Below are 19,430 nucleotides of genomic sequence, written 5' to 3' on the forward strand. Positions count from 1 at the left end.
AAAGTCATTTATCTAAACTGGGCAGTCATAGATGAGTACATTGTGTAAGAAATATATATTGTGTTTGAAAAATTGATTTCACAAGCTAATGTCCTTTACTTCTGCCAGGTGAATTTTATGAAGAGTGTGATGTCTGGAGATCAACTGAGGGAAGACAGAATGGCTCTTGACAATTTATTGGCAAACCTACCCCAGCCAAAGCCAGGAAAAAGCAGCAGTTTGGAAATGACTCCCTATAATACTCCGCAGTTGTCTCCAGCAACCACTCCAGCAAATAAAAAGAATCGATTGCCTATAGGTAAAGAGGATTTCTCATACTGAGGCTTTCCATTAAATTTAATGTTTTCAATTAGTCTTTGTTATTGCTTAGTGTTTTGCAGTATAGTTTTAAGTAATTTGTAGAAGCCTTTCTCTTCATTTTTACTGATAGTAATTTTATTTTAAAAAATTGCCCTCCCAAATGGAGTTCCCACTATAGCATAGTGGTTTAAGGATCTGGCCTTGTCTCTGCAGCAGCTTGAGTCGCTGCTGAGATGCAAGTTTAATCCCCTGCCCCAGCACAGCGGGTTAAGGATCCAGTGTTGCTGCAGCTGTGAGCTGTACCAGATTTGATCCCTGGCCGGGGATCTTCCATGTGCTGTGGGTATGGCCAAAGAAAAAAAAATCGCCCCAGATTAGTTACAGTTCATCAGTAGGCTTTAGCTTTATCTAGTCATACTTTTCATAATTAATAGGAATCAGGCCACTCACAGTATACTTTACACACACACACACATATATATATATATATTTTTTTTTGCTTTTTAGGGCTGCACCCTTGGCACATGGAGGTTCCCAGACTAGGGGTCGAATCAGAGCTGCAGCTACCAGCCTATACCACAGCCATAGCAAGGCAAGATCTGAGCCATGTCTGTGACCTACACCTCAGGTCATGGCAATGCCAGATCCTTAACCCACTGAGCAAGGCCAGGGATCAAACCTGTATCCTCATGGATCCTAGTCAGGTTTGTTAACTGCTGAGCCATGACAGGAACTCCAGTAAACTTTATATTTTAATGTCTTGGACATTTTTGGAAATGTGATTTGGCATGTCATCATTTGACTTTCTCCAACTTTCTTCTTTTTGTTGTAGTTTTTTTTTTGCTTTTTTAGGGCAGCTCCTGCAGCATATGGAGGTTCCCAGGCTAGGGGTCTAATTGGAGCTGTAGTCTCCGGCCTACGCCACAGCCACAGCAATGCCAGATCTGAGCCGTGTCTGCGACCTACACCACAGCTCATGGCAACACCGGATCCTTAACCCACTGAGCAAGGCCAAGGATCGAATCTGCAACCTCATGGTTCCTAGTCGGATTCTTTAACCACTGAGCCACGGTGGGAACTCCCCAAATTTCTAAATAATATAATGATATTATTGTAGAAGTTTCTATCAATAAAGTTGAAAATATATAGTTATTATTTTCCCATTATTAATAGTCTTGTGTTGATTGAATTAAGATTCCTGTTATCTTATAAAATAAAACTTTCATTTTATTTTTGTCAAGTTTATTAAGAATTATGTTTAGTAAACTTTGTTTCCTTAGTATTTATTATCTATATATATTCACAAATTAATTGAGCATATGCTATGTACCACACTCAGGATAAGCACTTTCTAAATGTTCTTTTATATTTAATTCATGCAAAAACTCCAAGCAGAAGGAGTAGGTATAATCCCTATTCTCTAGGTAAGGCGCAGTGTTCCACACTAGTGATACGGAGGCCCTTACGTCAAACCCTTACACTCACGTTAGTTGCTCAGTCTTGTTGGGGAGCACAAGAGACCAGGACTCTTCAGTGTATGGAGAGTCTGATGGAGGAAAGCACAGAGGGTTATGGGGACACCTGACTTAGTGGTGTGGTGCTGCTGTCAAGAGAGGATCCTGGAACAGATGAAGGCTGTGCTTTCCTTTGGAGGATGAATGGACGTTAGACAAAGTAAACAAGACCCAGAAAGAATGTTTAGGACAAGGGTATTTTAGTGTCAGCTTTTTTTCCCCCTTCTTTTTCAGGCTGCACCTGCGGCATATAGAGGTTCCCAGGCTAGGGGTCCAATCAGAGCTGCAGCTACTGGCCTACGCCAGAGCCACAGCAACGCGGGATCCGAGCCTTGTCTGCAACCTACACCACAGCTCATAGCAACACTGGACCTTTAACCCACTGAGCGAGGCCAGGGATCGAACCTATGTCTTCATGGATACTAGTCAGATTCGTTTCCAGTCAGCCATGATAGGAACTCCTAGTGCCAGCTTTTTAATGACAATGAGGAGCTCAGCAATGTTTAGTAAACATAGATAGTTAATAATATTTTGTACATTTTGAAGAATGAGATTTCATTTTTAAACTCCCATGAGTTGATTTGTTAAGAATTGTCAGGAGTTCCCCTGTGGTGCAGTGGGTTAAGTATCCAGTGTTGTCACTGCAGCAGCCTGGGTTGCTGCTGTGGCATGGGTTCAGTCCTTGGGCCAGGATATTCCACATGCTGCAGACATGGCCAGAAGAAAAAGAAAGTAACTGTCAGTTTCTTAACATTAATATACCTTACTGGAGTTCCCGTCATGGCATAGTGGAAACGAATCCAACTAGGACCCATGAGGTTGTGGGTTCGATCCCTGGCCTTGCTCAGTGGGTTACGGATCCGGCGTTGCCGTGAGCTGTGGTATAGGTTGCAGATGCGGCTCAGATCCCATGTTGCTGTGGCTGTGGTTTAGGCTGGCAGCTATAGCTCTGATTGGACCCCTAGCCTGGGAAATGCCGTATGCTGAGGGTGAGGCCCTAAAGAGCAAAAAAAAAAAAAAAAATTAACATACCTTATATTTAATATAACATGGAATAATATCATCCTCAGGAATGTGGCATTATGTTCTTCAAGTCTTTGGCTTTCATAATTGCAAATTATCAGACTTCAGTACTAAAAATATAAAAAAAGATGAAAGGGTTTTTAATTTTTAATTTTCTTTTTATCAGTTTTTTTTTTTGTCTTTTCTAGGGCTGCTCCCGCGCCATGTGGAGGTTCCCAGGCTAGGGGTCAAATCGGAGCTGTAGCCACTGGCCTATGCCACAGCCATGGCAATGCCAGATCCTTAACCCACTGAGCAAGGCCAGGGATCAAACCTGCAACCTCGTGGTTCCTAGTCGGATTTGTTAACCACTGAGCCACTACGGGATCTCCTCAGTTTTTAATATTATAGGCTATTTGCACTTTTTTGGGGGGAACCCACACTTGTGACATATGTAAGGTTCTGGGCCAGGGATAGAACCTGTGCCACAGCATTTGCCTGAGGTGCTGCAGTGACAGTGCTGGGTCCTTAACCCACTGCACCACAAGGGAACTCCTATTTGCACTTTTATCAGTAATAAATAAATGATTTTGGTAAGCCAGAGGTTTTTTTTTTCTCCATGATTCATACATGTACATTAGTTCTTTTATTTCTTGTCATCCAGAAGAGTCATTAAATATGAGTATAATGGAAAGTAAATTTCAAATGTTTGCCCAGTATTATTTTGTGTAGTTATGTTATCTGGCCATTGAATGTACTTCATATTTCCAAAAATGTGCCCATTATTCAGAGGGTTTTCTTTCTGTTTAATGCTTTCGCAACCCAGGACAACAGTTAGCAGCCATCACTGCCTGGGATTCCTCAGCCACCAATCTTACTGCTCATATTACTCTAGTAACCCCTTTTGGTGGGTAATAGGCTGTTCCTCCTCTTCTTATATAACTTTTATTTGAGAAATAGTTTATGAAATTGTGCTCCATGTGCATGTTGCTTTTTGCTTTATGTAAAATGCTACATGAATTTTGATCATTTGCATTTTTGTAAATTATAAAGTATGTTACTTAAGATTCATGTAATTGTTCATAAAGTTGAATTTAAGTTTACAGCTAAGAGAAGACAGGAGTTCCTGCTGTGGTGCAGCAGGTTAAGGATTTGATGTTGTCTCTGCAGCGGCTCGGGTTGCTGCCGAGGAGCAGGTTCTGTGCCCAGCCCTGCACAGTGGGTTAAGGATCCAGTGTTGCTGCAGCTGTGGCTTGAATTCGATCCCTGGCCCGGGAGCTTCTACATGCTGTGGGTGTGGGGAATAAAAGGAGAGAGAGGCGCTAGGGGGGTGGGGGGCCCATAGTGAAGACAGTGAAGGTTAGCAAATACAGGTATGAGGGAACCTGTTTTTAGACTTTCGGAAGTTGATATGTGCTTGGAGTTTTCAAGTAAGAGTGATTGATGACCAGATCTACAGCATTGTGGAGAGAAGGTGATTGTTTATATTTCTGTCTTCAAGCGGACCAGCTTTTACTCAAACAGAAGCTGGAAGACTTTTGTTGTTAATTGAATGTTTTTGCTTTATGTCTGTGCTTTTGATTATTTTCACTGAAGGAGTATCTATTTAGTTTTCTGATTGTATCATATTTTATTATCCTCTGAAAGAAAACTGAAACTTAGAACACTAAAACTCACAGAGAAATCATCACAAACTATCTAAATCTTGCAGTCTCTTTCTTTTTTTCTTTTTTCTTTTTCCGGCTGAACCTGTGGCATATGGAAGTTCCCAGGCTAGGGGTTGAATCAGAGCTAAAGTTGCCAGCCTACGCCACAGCCACAGCCACAGCCACTCAGGATTCAAGCTGCCTGTTAACTGCACCACTACTCACTGCAGCGCTGGATCCCCGACCCCCTGAGCAAGGCCAGTGACTGAACCTGAGTCCTCATGGATACTACTCATTGCCACTGCACCACTATGGGAACTCCCTAAATCTTCCAGTTTCTGAAAGTTCTTTTAAGATTTATAGGAGGGGTTACTTTAGGAAAAGTGTATTACTCATAGTTAGGGAGAAAACACCCTAAAATAATTGATCCTTCATTTGTTTAGAATATTTCCATTACGCAGAAAGCAAACATATTCAAATGTAAAGAACGCTCTTCCGCATTTAAAGAGGTTAATACATTTTAGGAAAAAGTGTGTTTTCAAAAACTGATTCTGGTTTTATCAACAGTTGCCTAATTAACGAATATAACTTTATATGGCTATCAGATTTCTATATGAAATTTTCTTTTTAATTTTTGATTTCCTTTTTTCTTTTTTTGTCTTTTTAGGGCTGCACCCACAGCATATGGAAGTTCCCAGGCTAGGGGTCAGTTTGGAGCTACAGCTGCCAGCCTACACCACAGCCACAGCAGCGTGGGATCTGAGCCACGTCTGTGACCTATACCACAACTCATGGCAACACGTGCCTGACCAGGGCTCGAACCCTCATCCTCATGAATACTAGTCGGATTGGTTACCTCTCAGCCATGACGGGAACTCCTGTCTTTTTTTAAAAATTATAGTTGACTTACAATGTTGTGCAAATTTCTGCTGTTTGGCAAAAATAACTCAATCTCTATATGAAATTTTCTAATGCTTGTGAGTTTAGTTGTTAGTATGGGAGACCTGTGGCAATTAAATCATTTTGTAGGAGAAATAGTTGAAGGTGTCTTGAAAAGATGAGAAATAAAGTAATGCTTTTCTTGTCTGTCCCAAGTCTTAAACTGATTGGGATGTGTTTGCTGTTCTGCAGGTGTAAACAGTTTGTCACTCCCTGTCAGGTGAACACAGATCTTTGTTTCTCTTGATTGGTTTGGAAGGAGGATCTGTATTAGTCATTAGTAGAGTAGTTGGGAAGATAAGGTTTTGGTTTTTTGGTTTTTTTTTTTTGTCTTTTTAGGGCCACACCTGTGGCATGTGGAGGTTCCCAGTCTAGGGGTCCAATCGTAGCTACAGCTGCCAGCCTACGCCAGAGCCACAGCAACGCCAGATCCAAGCCGTATCTGCGACCTACACCACAGCTCATGGCAACGCCGGATTCTTAACCCAGTGAGTGAGGCCAGGGATCGAACCTGCAACCTGATGGTTTCTAGTGGGATTTGTTTCTGCTGTGCCATGACGGAAACTCCTTATTTTTGTCTTATTCATATTATTACCACTTTTTTTTTTTGCTCATGTGTAGATGTTCTGTGTTAATGGAAAACATGCTTTGGTAGTAATGTGCCATTTTCTTAATTTTGTGTTTTTCTCTAAATTATCTTACTTGAAATTTTTAAATTAGCAACTCGGAGCAGAAGCCGCACCAATGTGCTAATGGACTTACATATGGACCATGAGGGATCAGCTCAAGAAACCATCCAGGAGGTACAGCCAGAAGAGGTGTTGGTCATTTCCTTAGGAACAGGTCCTCAGCTTACTCCAGGGATGATGTCAGAAAATGAGGTATGACTGTGATTGTTAAGAAATTTAGATTCTTCTAAATAAAGGTCATTTGTTTCTGTAAATTGATATGCATTTAATAGGTATTTTTCATCATCTTCAGTGGGTCTACCTATGATACCGCCTCCGATGCCAAACTCCCTGTAAACAGTTCTGGAGGTCTTTTGCATGAATACACCTGTGATACTGTAGTTGGTAACCAGATCCACACCAAAAGGAGTTTTACTAATGGTGGTAGAAGAGTGAGGAAGCCAGGAAACTGTGGTATGGAAACTGAAGAGACTTTTATGGCGACCTGTAGGAAGATGTTTTGTTTCTTTTTTTAAAGAAAACTTCATTAAATTAATTAATTTTTTGCCTACACCTGTGGCATGCATAAGTTTCCAGGCCAGGGGTTGAACCTGTGCCACAGCAGTGACACCACTGGATCCTTAACCTGGTGAACCACCAGGCAGCTCCCTGTTTTTCTTTTCTTTTTAATGATATACTAGTGGCATCCCTACTTTAAAAAGTCAAACGTTATTTAGAAATTATTTATATTCTTTGGTTAGGAAGAAATGGAAGAGATTTAAAAACAAAACTAAGTGAAATATTTTGAAGAAATGGGGTTGGGGATATGGGAATCAGTTTTAAGGTATTTGTAAAACAGAAGAGCTTGGGACAGAGGCAAAAGGAAAGAAATTTTGACTTTCTGAAGGTAGGAGCCTCTTTTCATAGATTGTGAGTTCTTGAGAAAGAAGCATTATTTTCAACAGTGACTGCTTACTATTCAAGAAAACCTATTCCTGGCCTGGGAAGAAGGGACCAGTTGTAGTGGTTGATAAAGTGATGACAGTGGTTGATAAAGTGGCCCTGACTCGTAGGAAATAGGACCATCAAACTCCAGAAACTCTGTCTTTCCACATACATGCTCAAAATGAATAAGCTGGCAAAATCTGTCAGAAACAACTTTTTAGGAACTCTGGAATGTAATAAAAAAGTTACAATTAGGGGAATGCTTAATGAGGGGAAAAACTACTGAATTTCAGTCCGATTGCTCTGTGGCAGTTTGCCTTCTACCGTCTTATCCCCGCCAGCCCCCAGCCCAGTGGCAGCCTTGAGGACGCCAGCCTGCCTTCCTTTCAGGGAAATATCTTCACTGTGGTGTAATCCTTGTGTTTTATGTTAATTTATACAACTCTTGAGGCCTTTAACGGGTTTTTCCTGAAGATTCTTTGTATTGTACTTTGCTCACTATGGTAAGTTTAAAGGTTCAGGTAATCTTAAAAATACAAAATGTAGAATTCTTATGTCTGCATTTAATTTTAAGCATATAGGAAAAAACAAATCCTGTTTTTTTTTTCTGACAGCACACAGTGGCTTGATGTGGGATCTTAAGTTCCCAGACCATCAAACTTGGGCTGCAGTGGTGAATGCCCTGAGTCCTAACCACTAGGCCACAAGGGAATTCCCCCAAAATTCTACTTTATTTTTTAATTTATTTTTATTTATTTATTTATTTATTTGGTCGTTTTAGGGCCTCACCTGCTAGGGGTTCCCAGGCTAGGGGTCCAATTGGAACTATAGCTGCCGGCCTACACCACAGCCACAGCAACTCGGGATCCGAGCTGTGTCTTCAGTCTATACCACAGCTCATGGCATGCTGGATCCTTAACCCACTGAACAGGCTAGGGATCGAACCTTCATCCTCATGGATGTTAGTCGGGTTCATTAACTGCTGAGTCACAATGGGAACTCTCCCAAATTATATTTTTAAATGACCATTTAAAAGCATCACAGGAGTTCCCGTGGTGGCGCAGTGGTTAATGAATCCGACTAGGAACCATGAGGTTGTGGGTTCGATCCCTGGCCTTGCTCAGTGGATTAAGGATCCCACGTTGCTGTGAGCTGTGGAGTAGGTCGCAGACTCGGCTCGGATCCCGAGTTGCTGTGGCTCTGGCATAGGCCGGTGGCTACAGCTCCGATTAAACCCCTAGCCTGGGAACTTCCATATGCTGCAGGAGCGGCCCTAGAAAAGGCAAAAAGACAAAAAAAAAGCATCACATGAGTAAGTATATATAGAGCTATTAGGAAAACCTTTAATTGATTATCTTTAAATGCAGGGTCAAAACAGTGCCTACAGGTTGTTTTAAGTTTTTTTGGGGGGTTTTGTATGTTTTTTCTTTTTAAGTGAGGATACTATTATTCATATTCCAGCAACAGGCTAGGAACCCAGTAGCTGTGAGTTCAAGTTCCAGGTGTGCTTCAAACATTCTATGTGACTTCCAGCAAAACACTCAATTCTTCATTAAGCTGTAAATACACACACAAAACTGAGTTATGAAGCTTGTGGGGAGTGAGAAGTAATTATGTTATTTGGAAATCATCTAACAGCCATGTATATGGTGATAGAGTGGCAGTTCAAACTAGACTAATTCAGGTGCCTACAAAATAATTTGTTTATGTGTTTTCTTCCTGTTGAATTAGTTTATTAACTTTTGAAAAAAATGCGCACAAAATTAATATGTCATTTTACTATGCCAAATGCTTTAAGTACATTTTATTTTATTTATTTATTTATTTTTTTTGTCTTTTTGCTATTTCTTTGGGCCACTTCCGCGGCATATGGAGGTTCCCAGGCTAGGGGTCGAGTTGGAGCTGTAGCCACCGGCCTACGCCAGAGCCACAGCAACGCAGGATCCGAGCCGCGTCTGCAACCTACACCACAGCTCACGGCAACGCCGGATCGTTAACCCACTGAGCAAGGGCAGGGACTGAACCCGCAACCTCATGATTCCTAGTTGGATTCGTTAACCACTGCGCCACGATGGGAACTCCTAAGTACATTTTAAATTTAATCCTTAACAACTCCGTGGCACATACTGTTATTGTTACCATTTTATAGATGAAGAAGATGAGGCTTAGGGAGCTTAAAAAACTTATCCAGGTTCATGTGGTTGGCCTGTGGCAGAACTAGGAGGACCAGACTGCTGACTCCTAGCCTCCGATTCCTACAATCCCAGTCACTACTCATCTATATCGCATTGCCTGTTCAGCCTCTGACACTTGTAGTGTGATGGGAAGTCATAGGTTCAGTTCCTCTGTGGATACATGTTTTGGTTTCTTTTGTTTTTGGCTGCACCCACGTCATATGGAAGTTTCAGGCCAGGGATAGAATCCGAGCTGTGACCTGTGCCATAGCTGTGGCAATGCCATATGCTTAACCCACTGTGCTGGGCCAGGGATAGAACCTGCACCACCACAGAGACAACACCGGATCCTTAACCTCGTGCACCACATCAGGAACTCCTGATGCTCTTTTTTTCTTTTTAGGGCTGCACCTACGTATGGAAGTTCCTGGCCTAGGGGTTGAATCGGAGCTGCAGCCGTAGCAACGCAGGGTCCAAGCTGCACCTGCGACCTACAGCTTAGCTCACGGCAACGTCAGATCCTTTAACCCACTGATCGAGGCCAGGGATCAAACCCCACATCCTCATGGGTACTAGTCAGGTTCTTAACCCACTGAGGCACAATGGGAACTCCACTAACTGTTACACTTTTATCCCAGGGGTGCTTAACTTGAACACTGTAAATAGGGTTTTAGTTTAAAGTGATAATGTAATATTAAGAAGAACTTAAATATGCATTAGCTGTGGTTTGTTTTCTTATCAGTAATTTCTCAGTTGTGATAAACTAAGGGCGTTTTTAATTTTCAGGTCCTAAATATGCAGCTTTCGGATGGAGGGCAAGGAGATGTCCCTGTTGATGAAAACAAACTCCACGGTAAACCTGATAAAACCTTGCGCTTTTCCCTCTGCAGTGATAATCTGGAAGGAATATCTGAAGGTGAAGGGTTACTTCATTCAAGGAGTTGTGTGATTCAAGTAATACTTTGTTTTGTGTTCTTTAAAGGAGCCTTATAAATTATAATTACACCATCTGTGCCTCTCACTGAGGAGAGTAATGAAGTTTTCCTGCAGTGATCTTAAAACAGTTGGCTGTAAAGATTGTTTCTTGAATAAAATTAAGATTGCAAGAGACCTTTGGTCGTGTAAAATGGAGAAGATCTAAGTCTTCTTTGCGTCTTGAATAATACCACGTTCTGTTTCACTAGCATTTATATGTACCAAAGCTTATAGCGCTCCTTTAGAGGGATATGATGCATGTCTAAATGGGAAAAAATGGGCTCACTAGTATTCCAGGCTGTTGTGTATACTTATATTGTTTTAATAAGGCGGAAAGATACAATGGAAAAAAGGAAAGGAATAAGAAAGAAAATTAAAAGGCAAGATTGTAAAATGAGAATATGTCACTCCATGTGCTGGGACAAAATTTTAAAGAAAAGATTTCAAGTTTACTAACATTTAAAAATAAACATTAACTGTAATAGGTTTTCCTTTTGACTTAACTTTTGAAAACATAAGAAAATGAGGGAAAAAAATGGAATCATCTCTAACTTTGCTGTTCTGTTAATAACAGTTAACATTTTGCTTTCTTTAGAGCAAAACTAAATTTATGCTGTTTCGTAACCTTTTTTTGTTTAACAATATAACGGTAACCTTTCCCTTTGTAATTTAGTATTCTTAAATGACATGGTTTTTAAGAGCTGTTTTCATTTCAAATGGGCAAATATCAAAATTATTTCAACATATGGATTGCTTCTACTTTTCAGACATTATAAGAAGCCCTGTAACAAGCAACCTCAGTTGACTTTGTGATTAGTTCCTTAGGATAAATTTCTAAAGCACAATTGCTGGCTTAAAAGGCATGTTTATTTTCAGGGTGTAAATGCAGCATTAAAAGCACTTTAATGAATGTTTTTAGTTTCTTACCAAGGTACAAAAAATTTTATGGTAGATCTTGACTGTTTTAAAAAGGTCACTCACAGTATCGATGTTTCTCTAGGTCCTTCAAATCGTTCCAACTCAGTATCCTCACTAGACCTGGAAGGGGAATCTGTGTCCGAACTTGGAGCGGGACCTTCTGGGAGTAATGGAGTGGAAGCTCTACAGCTGTTAGAGCATGAGCAAGGTAAAGTGAGGTTGAATGCAGTTGCTCGAGGAGCAAAGAATTTACCTGGTTGCACAATTAAAAATCTGTTTCCATGTACGTTGACTGTGTTCGGTTGATGATATAATGACCATTAAAGTTGCATTTATTCATAGTTCCTTCAGCTCTTACAACGGTCTTTGGTTGCTAAATGAATTATTTAGGCTTAAGTCATGTAGAATAGTTAAAATGAATTACTTGAATTCTGTAATATTTGGTATTTCAATTCTGTAATATTAAAATCTTAAGGAGATACTAGGATAAATACTCAGGGCTCAAGGAACTTAGAATGGGAAGAGAATGGTACACAAATTATTAAAAGTATCATAAAAGTGCCCAGGCAGTTCTGAGTGAGTAATGCATGTGGTTGAGGGTATAAGGAAAAGCTTACTTGGAAAAAATACTATGCTTAAAGCCTGGCTGGCATTGTGTTGGCTGAAACTAGAGATATTCTAGGTAAACACATAATATAAGCAAGTCAGAAAACCATAATACTTGGGAACTGTCAAGTAGAGTAACAGTGTAAGGTAAGGATGAAAAGTAGATGGATCCTTGTTGTGCTTTAGGGAGATTAATTGGAAAAAGTCCTTTATATTTGTCCATTGAAAGATCACTGGTGGCTTTCACAGGAGTGTTGAGGGCAGATGCACTCAGCAGAATTTGAGGCAATGACTTTAATGGGCATAAAAAGCAGGGAGAAGTTCCTGTCATGGCTCAGTGGTTAACGAATCCGACTAGGAACCATGAGGTTGTGGGTTCGATCCCTGTGGTGTAGGTTCGAGCTGTGGTGTAGGTTGCAGATGAGGCTCGGATCCCAAGTTTCTGTGGCGCTGGCATAGGCCAGCGGCTACATCTCTGATTAGACCCCTAGCCTGGGAACCTCCATGTGCTGTAGGAGCCGCCTTAGAAAAGGCAAAAAGACCAAAAAAAAAAAAAATCACCAGGGAGTTGGGGGCAAAAGGCAGTTCCCATGTCTCGTTTCTAGAAATCCTGGGTAAGTGTATTTTTAGAAAGGAAAAGAGTATATTGCCAGTTGGGTTATACGTGTGTTGAATAAAACTGCTGCTGTGTTTCACTGGACCAGTTTGTCACTGTTATATTTAGGATTAAAATTTCTGCAAATAGGGAGTTCCCATCATGGCCCAGCGGAAACGAGTCCGACTAGGAACCATGAGGTCGCAGGTTTGATCCCTGGCCTTACTCAGCAGGTTAAGGATCCAGCATTGCTATGAGCTGTGGTGTAGGTTGCAGACCCAGCTCAGATCTGGCGTTGCTGTAGCTCTGATGTAGGCCGGCAGCTGTAGCTCTGATTGGACCCCTAGCCTGGGAACTTATATGCCATGGATGAGGCCCTAAAAAAAAAAACCAGCAAAAAAAAAAATTTCTGCAAATAGCAGAAACCTAAAATAATATTAGCTTAAGATAGAAGTTGAGGAAGTACTCACTGTGGCGCAGCGGAAACAAATCTGACTAGTATCCATAGATGCGAGTTTGATCCCTGGGCTTGCTCAGTGGGTCAGGGACCCAGCGTTGCCAGGAGTTGTGGTGTAGGTTGCAGATGCAGCTCAGATCCTGAATGGCTGTGGCTGTGACTACTGCTGGCAGATACAGGTCTGATTGAACCCCTGGCCTGGGAACTTCCATATGCCCCAAGTGCAGCCCTTAAAAAAAAAAAAAAAAAAAATTAGGAGTTCCCGTCGTGGCGCAGTGGTTAACAAATCCGACTAGGAACCATGAGGTTGCGGGTTCGGTCCCTGCCCTTGCTCAGTGGGTTAACGATCCGGCGTTGCTGTGAGCTGTGGTGTGGGTTGCAGACGTGGCTTGGGTCCCGAGTTGCTGTGGCTCTGGCGTAGGCTGGCGGCTACAGGTCCAATTTGACCCCTAACCTGGGAACCTCCATATGCCGCAGAAGCGGCCCAAAGAAATAGCAAAAAGACAAAAAAAAAAAAAATTAAAAGGGGAAAAAAAAAAAAGTTGGAAGAGTATTACCTCTTTAACAAGCCCTGTAGGTGATTCTGACATGGGTGATTGGCAGTCTACACTTCGTGAAATAGTAGATTAAGAAGTGAGTGAAGCAAATTGCAGACTGCTTCAATTGAGAGGATGTATCCAAGTCAAGTGGAAAAATTTTTATTTGCCATGGGTTTATCTGTTAATTATTGCCACAATAATGCTACATAACAAACCACCCCAAAACTTAGTGACTTAAAACAGTAAGCATTTATTATTTGCGCTCAAGTCTGAGCATCAGTCCGGTGAACTGGGCTCACCCGTGTATGTGTTTATGGTCACCAGCAGTCGAGCAGGGAGCTCTGCTGATCTTAGCTGGGGGTCTCTTGGTTAATGGGGAACTGGTCTAGGATGACCTTTGCTTTGTTCCATGTGATTCCTTATCCTTCAGCAGGCTGAGGTAGCTTGTTCTCCTGGGAGAAGCAGGGATGAGAGAGCGGACATTCCTAAGGCCTCTTGAGGCCTAACCTTGCAACTGGCACACTACCTCCTTACTCTTTTGGACAAAGCAAGTAACCAGGCCTATGCAAATTCAAAGACAGAAGACTGTATCCCAATTCTTGACCAAAGTCACAATGTAGAGGACAGGGAGACCATTGATGACATCAGTGGCCCCAGTTAATTTACCAGAAGGGGGGAGGACGTATGCTGGGCTCAGTTCAAAGAAAGAGGTCATCCTTGAGGGAATAGTTTAGTAAAACACTGAACATACTGTGTGCTGAATGTTAATGGTCAAATATGAAACTTGAAGTTCAAAGACATGGGTTCTTTAAAAGTTGATTAAAAAATGAAATTTTGTTTTTGATAGCTACAACACAGGATAATCTTGATGATAAGCTAAGGAAGTTTGAAATTCGTGACATGATGGGTCTGACAGATGATAGGGATATATCAGAGACAGTGAGTGAAACCTGGAGTACAGATGTCTTGGGAAGTGATTTTGACCCTAACGTCGATGAAGATCGCTTACAAGAAATTGCAGGTAACTGCTATTTAACGTCTCTGGAAGATTGCTGTTTAGCTTTTCCTACCCACCTACCCTTCATGGGAGGGAACTTCGGTGCTCTGAGAAACATGGTGTATGTGTTAGCAGTAACTGGGAAGCTGAGATGATTGTGACAAGGCATTTGTGTATTTCTTTTTTTCTTTTCTTAAATATAGGTAGTGTTTTCCCTGTCTACATTTAAGTGCCTGTCCCCTGCAAAAAATAAAAACCAGTCTTTTGAATTAACTTCTTATCTAGTCTTGACTTAGCCTATGATTAGCTTATATTTTTGAGACTAAACAACTTACCTTAGGATGAGAATTCTTATAGATTATGGCCATAAAAATTTTCAGAATAATATGATAACTGAGGTTCTTTAAAAACTGAATTTACTTCTGGAAGATTTAATTCAGCTAGAAAGAAGGACCAGTTTTTTGTTGTTGTTGTTCTTTTTTTTTTAATATCAAATTTATTGAGATACAGTCTACGCACATTAAAATTTACCCTTTTTAGGATACCGTTCTTTCTGCTCTGACAAATTCATATAATTTTGTAATCACCATCTTTTCTTTCCTTTTCTCTTTTTTGGGGGGTGGTCTTTTTAGGGCTGCACCTGCAGCATATGAAAGTTTCCAGACTAGGGGTTGAATCAGAGCTGCAGCCGCTGGCCTACACCACAGCCACAGCAACGATGGATCCAAGCTGCATCTGTGACCTGCACCACAACCCATGGCAACGCCAGATCCTTAATCCACTGAGCAAGGCCAGGTATTGAACCTGAGTCCTCATGGATACATACTAGTTGGGTTCATTACCACTGTGCCGCAATGGGAACTCCTTTATTTTCTTTTTAAATCATGGAACATTTCAAACAACTACATGAGAGAACAGCATAACGAACACTGAATACCCATCACTCAGCTTCAGCAATTATACATACACACTTGGCCAGTTTTTTTTCCCACATGGTATGTGGAAGTTCCCCGGCCAGGGACTGAACCCAAGCCACAGCAGCAGCCTGAGCTGCTGCAGTGACAATGCCAGATCCTTAACCCACTGTGCTACCAGAGAACTCATACCCATGGCAGTTTTGTTTCATCTCCTCCCACCTTTTTATCCGCTCCCCCCATTATGTTTAGGGAGGTTCCAGGCATTATTTTATTTGTAATTATTCATGACATATCTTTAAAAAATAACTTTTACCAGTAACCCTATGCCAAAAGGGTTGAACTGAAATAGAATCATTCTTTTATTAGATTTAATCAGAAGTAGTGGAGCATTCTGAACTTGAGTATTCAGAACAGGTGTATAATAATGCTTCATCTTTTCTATTTGTATTTTTAAGTAGTGTAAATAGATTTCTCAGTTGGTTTTGTATTATTTTGTTCCAGATGCCAAAGTAGTATTTTTCCTGGCAGTAAGCTGTATTGGGCCAACAAGCTGTATTTGCAGTTGAATGCGTGCTACAGAGGCAATGTGTGTTTCATTGCTTTGAGTATGTGGCTAAAGTGCCAGAAGAAAACATTTGGCCAGTATAACTTTCTGGTGGTTAAATGTCTGTGTTTGAGTGTTTTTAATCCCTGAGAGACAGTCAATATTAGAAAGATGTTAAGGACATGTCACATTTGCTGAAAAGCCAAGGTGAAGGCTTGTTGAAATGACCTCATGGTTTGTGTTTTCTCTATGGAGACCAAGGTGAACAGTAGGAAACTGATGAAAAGGAGTTTGTGTCATCATGGCCAAAGTGGGAACTTTGTGTTTTTCGTGGTATTATTGATTGAAACTGCTCTTCCCTTGGCTTCTTTCTTGTGGGTAAAGAGATTTTGTTAGCGTAGCTTTGGCCTTTTTCCATTGTCATTGCTCTTTCCCTCAGGATCTTTGTTAACCCTTTGCTCCCTACTGGTTATACAGGTGCAGCAGCGGAGAATATGTTAGGCAGTTTACTCTGCCTGCCAGGTTCAGGGTCAGTGCTTCTTGACCCCTGCACTGGTTCTACCATATCAGAGACAACAAGCGAAGCTTGGAGTGTAGAGGTATTGCCAAGTGACTCAGGTTAGTATGCTCTCATTGTTTGCTTTTTGATGTGCACAGAAGTTTTAAATATAAGGTATCCTAATTTCTTTGTTACGTACATTTTGTCAGATATACATTTGACAAGTATGAGGCGATCACATTGTTAATAATTTCATTTTTTTTTTGTCTTTTTGCCATTTCTAGGGCCGCTCCCGTGGCACATGGAGGTTCCCAGGCTAGGGGTCTAATCGGAGCTGTTGCCACCGGCCTGTGCCACAGCCTCAGCAACGTGGGATCCGAGCCGAGTCTGCAACCTACACTGCAGCTCGTGGCAACGCCAGATCCTTAACTTGCTGAGCTAGGCCAGGAATCGAACCGGCAACCTCATGGTTCCTGGTTGGATTCGTCAACCACTGAGCCACGACGGGAACTCCACATTGCTAATAATTTCAAAGGGACAATTTACTTTAGGGTATTTTCTGTCCATCAAGAAAAAAATGCAGTGTTAGATGGCATAGGCTAAATGGCAGGTGCTTTCTGACTCTGTTCAGTTATTTTGGGAGCAATTGTTAGTAAGTCATCAGCATGCTGTGGAACATTGAATTCAGTATCTCCCACTAACTTATCACAAGATAGGAAAGCAGTACAGCTTGAACCCTGAGGGTTGGATGCCTGGTAAACATGTTTAGATTTGGAAAAGTTGACCCAGAGATACCTAATGTGCTTTTGAAAAGCATTGAAATTGAGACTCTGGAATCCTGAGAATTATCTTGTGCAGGATTATCATAAATGTATAGAAGGTCTTTTGTACTTTCTCTTATGCATTGCCTTTCTTTTTTCTGATTATGAATATAAATCTTTCACCTAAATATCAAACACCCGAATGCAAATATATGTCTGAATTACATTCTATTTGACCAGCTTGGCTCAAGAACAATGAAGTTATCCTGATGTGTGTTTTATAATGTCAACACATTCGGACATGCTAACCTTTACGTAAGGAGGCAGTAGGATAAGTTCACTACCATTGAGCATCCACAGGAATTATTTTTTATTTTATCTATTTATTTATTTTTTGTACTTTAAAAATTTTTTATTGAAGTGTGGGTGATTTACACTGTTGTGTTAATTTCTATTGGACAGCAAATTGATTCAGTTATACGTATATACATTCTTTTTCGTTATGATTTATCTCAGGATATTGAATATAGTTCCGTGTGCCATATAGTAGGATCTCGGTGTTTATCCATTCTATTTTTTTTCCTTTTTTTTCTTTTAAAGTGGTTGACTTAATGCTAAGCTATTCTGTATTCTCTTGTTAGTTTGTTTGTTAACCAATAGAATATTCGATTAGTGGTCTGGAAGCAGAGTTTTCATCTCTCCGCAGTGAACTGGCCTATGTTGGAATGAAAATCACAACCTCGACTTCTTTAACACTCGATTTCAGTGACTTTGCTAACCGGCCCAGACTTAGAAGTCACTTTGCACTGATCCCATTCATGCCCTGGTAGTCTTCTTCATCTGGGTCATGAAAGCTGAAGCTGTGACTTGCTAATAGAATCCCTAATGTGCTACCTCACATCTTCTGTTTAGAGGCCCCAGATCTAAAGCAGGAGGAACGTCTGCAAGAACTGGAGAGCTGTTCCGGACTGGGTAGCACATCTGATGATACGGATGTCAGGGAGGTCAGTTCCCGCCCCAGCACACCAGGCCTCAGTGTTGTGTCGGGTATGTCTGTCTTGTTTTAAGGAATAAGGATTTGAAGGTGTGTTCCTACCTCCCTATTTATAGTTGATAGCAAAGATGTTTTATTTAAGATCTGAGTAATTCCAGGAAACAGGTATTTCCATGGGACTTGACATCTATGAGAAGTTAATGCATGGCTTTATAGAGCCTGTCAAAATAGTTCATAAACAATCTGCATGTGTTACCTCTATAACTCTATCTGTTCTTGGTAGCCTCTGTGGCTTTATTTAGATATCACATGATAATTGTGATTATATTGTACAAATCAAGGTAAATATATTTAAGCACTAATACAGTAAAGGATGTAATACCAAACAACTCACATGTAAAGAACTGGGACCCCAAAGTTTGAGATATATACATTTTTCCAAACTTCATAAACTTTTTGTGTGGTTATTTTGTTCTTCTTGCTGTTTATTTTTTACCCTTTTTTTTTTTAAGGTATAAGTGCAACCTCTGAGGATATTCCCAATAAAATTGAAGACCTGAGGTCTGAGTGCAGCTCTGATTTTGGGGGTAAAGACTCTGTCACTAGTCCAGACATGGATGAAATAGCTCATGGTAAGAAGGGCAAATGAGAACGGCTTTTTGAAATGATCATATCTGTGGCTGAAACTGGCACTCTTAACACATCACTGGTGATAATATGAATTGGTATAGCACCTTGGGGCATAACTTGGCAATATGTGTATAAGGCCTTTAAATAAAGTTCATATACTAAATTTGGTTTCTTAAGTCCACTTTAGAAATCAGTCATAAGGAAATAATTCATGTACAGAGAACTATTTCATATTTCATTACATATGAACAGACATGTTCTGTGTAATGTTTATATTGGCGGAAAATTAGAAACAACCTAAGAACTGAAAAATAGAATGGCTAAGTGAATTTTTTTTTTTTTTGGCCAAGGGCTCTGCATGTGGAGGTTCGCAGGCCAGGGATTGAACCTGCACCATAGCCGTGACCTGAGCCACTGCAGTGACAACCACGGAACCTTAACCCACTAGGCCACCAGGAGAACTCTTAAGCGAGTTTTGATGTAACCACTTATTAGAATTTATACAGCTATCTTTATTTTATTTTATTTTATTTTTGTCTTTTTGCCTCTTCTGGGGCCGCACCTGCAACATATAGAGGTTCCCAGGCTAGGGGTCTAATCCGAGCTTATAGCTGCCTGCCTATGCTAGAGCCACAACAACTCAGGATCCAAGCTGCGTCTGCAACCTACACCACAGCTCACTGCAATGCAGGATCCTTAACCCACGGAACGAGGCCAGGGATCGAACCCGCAACCTCATGGTTCCTAGTCGGATTCGTCAACCGCTGAGCCACAATGGGAACTCATAATCAGCTATCTTTTAAACACTTT

General features: G+C 41.0%; 1 protein-coding gene across 12 annotated transcripts in view; it reads left to right on the plus strand.

Annotated features, from left to right (window-relative positions):
- GAPVD1 (GTPase activating protein and VPS9 domains 1) overlaps window positions 1-19,430 on the plus strand; it is an 82,105-nt gene that overhangs the window by 33,139 nt on the left and 29,536 nt on the right. For 6 of the 12 annotated variants that reach the window (XM_047768397.1, XM_047768392.1, XM_047768400.1 and 3 more), the window contains 8 exons: window positions 109-298; window positions 6,122-6,282; window positions 9,975-10,104; window positions 11,164-11,289; window positions 14,126-14,299; window positions 16,214-16,354; window positions 17,909-18,043; window positions 18,503-18,622. In XM_047768397.1, coding sequence (XP_047624353.1) covers window positions 109-298; window positions 6,122-6,282; window positions 9,975-10,104; window positions 11,164-11,289; window positions 14,126-14,299; window positions 16,214-16,354; window positions 17,909-18,043; window positions 18,503-18,622 — 1,177 coding nt within the window. Of the gene's footprint in view, window positions 1-108; window positions 299-6,121; window positions 6,283-9,974; window positions 10,143-11,163; window positions 11,290-14,125; window positions 14,300-16,213; window positions 16,355-17,908; window positions 18,044-18,502; window positions 18,623-19,430 lie in introns of those variants that run through there. The other 6 variants (XM_047768398.1, XM_047768399.1, XM_047768402.1 and 3 more) reach the window with 3 other exon arrangements.

Source organism: Phacochoerus africanus, chromosome 2, assembly GCF_016906955.1.
Source record: "Phacochoerus africanus isolate WHEZ1 chromosome 2, ROS_Pafr_v1, whole genome shotgun sequence".
Classification (NCBI taxonomy): domain Eukaryota; kingdom Metazoa; phylum Chordata; class Mammalia; order Artiodactyla; family Suidae; genus Phacochoerus; species Phacochoerus africanus.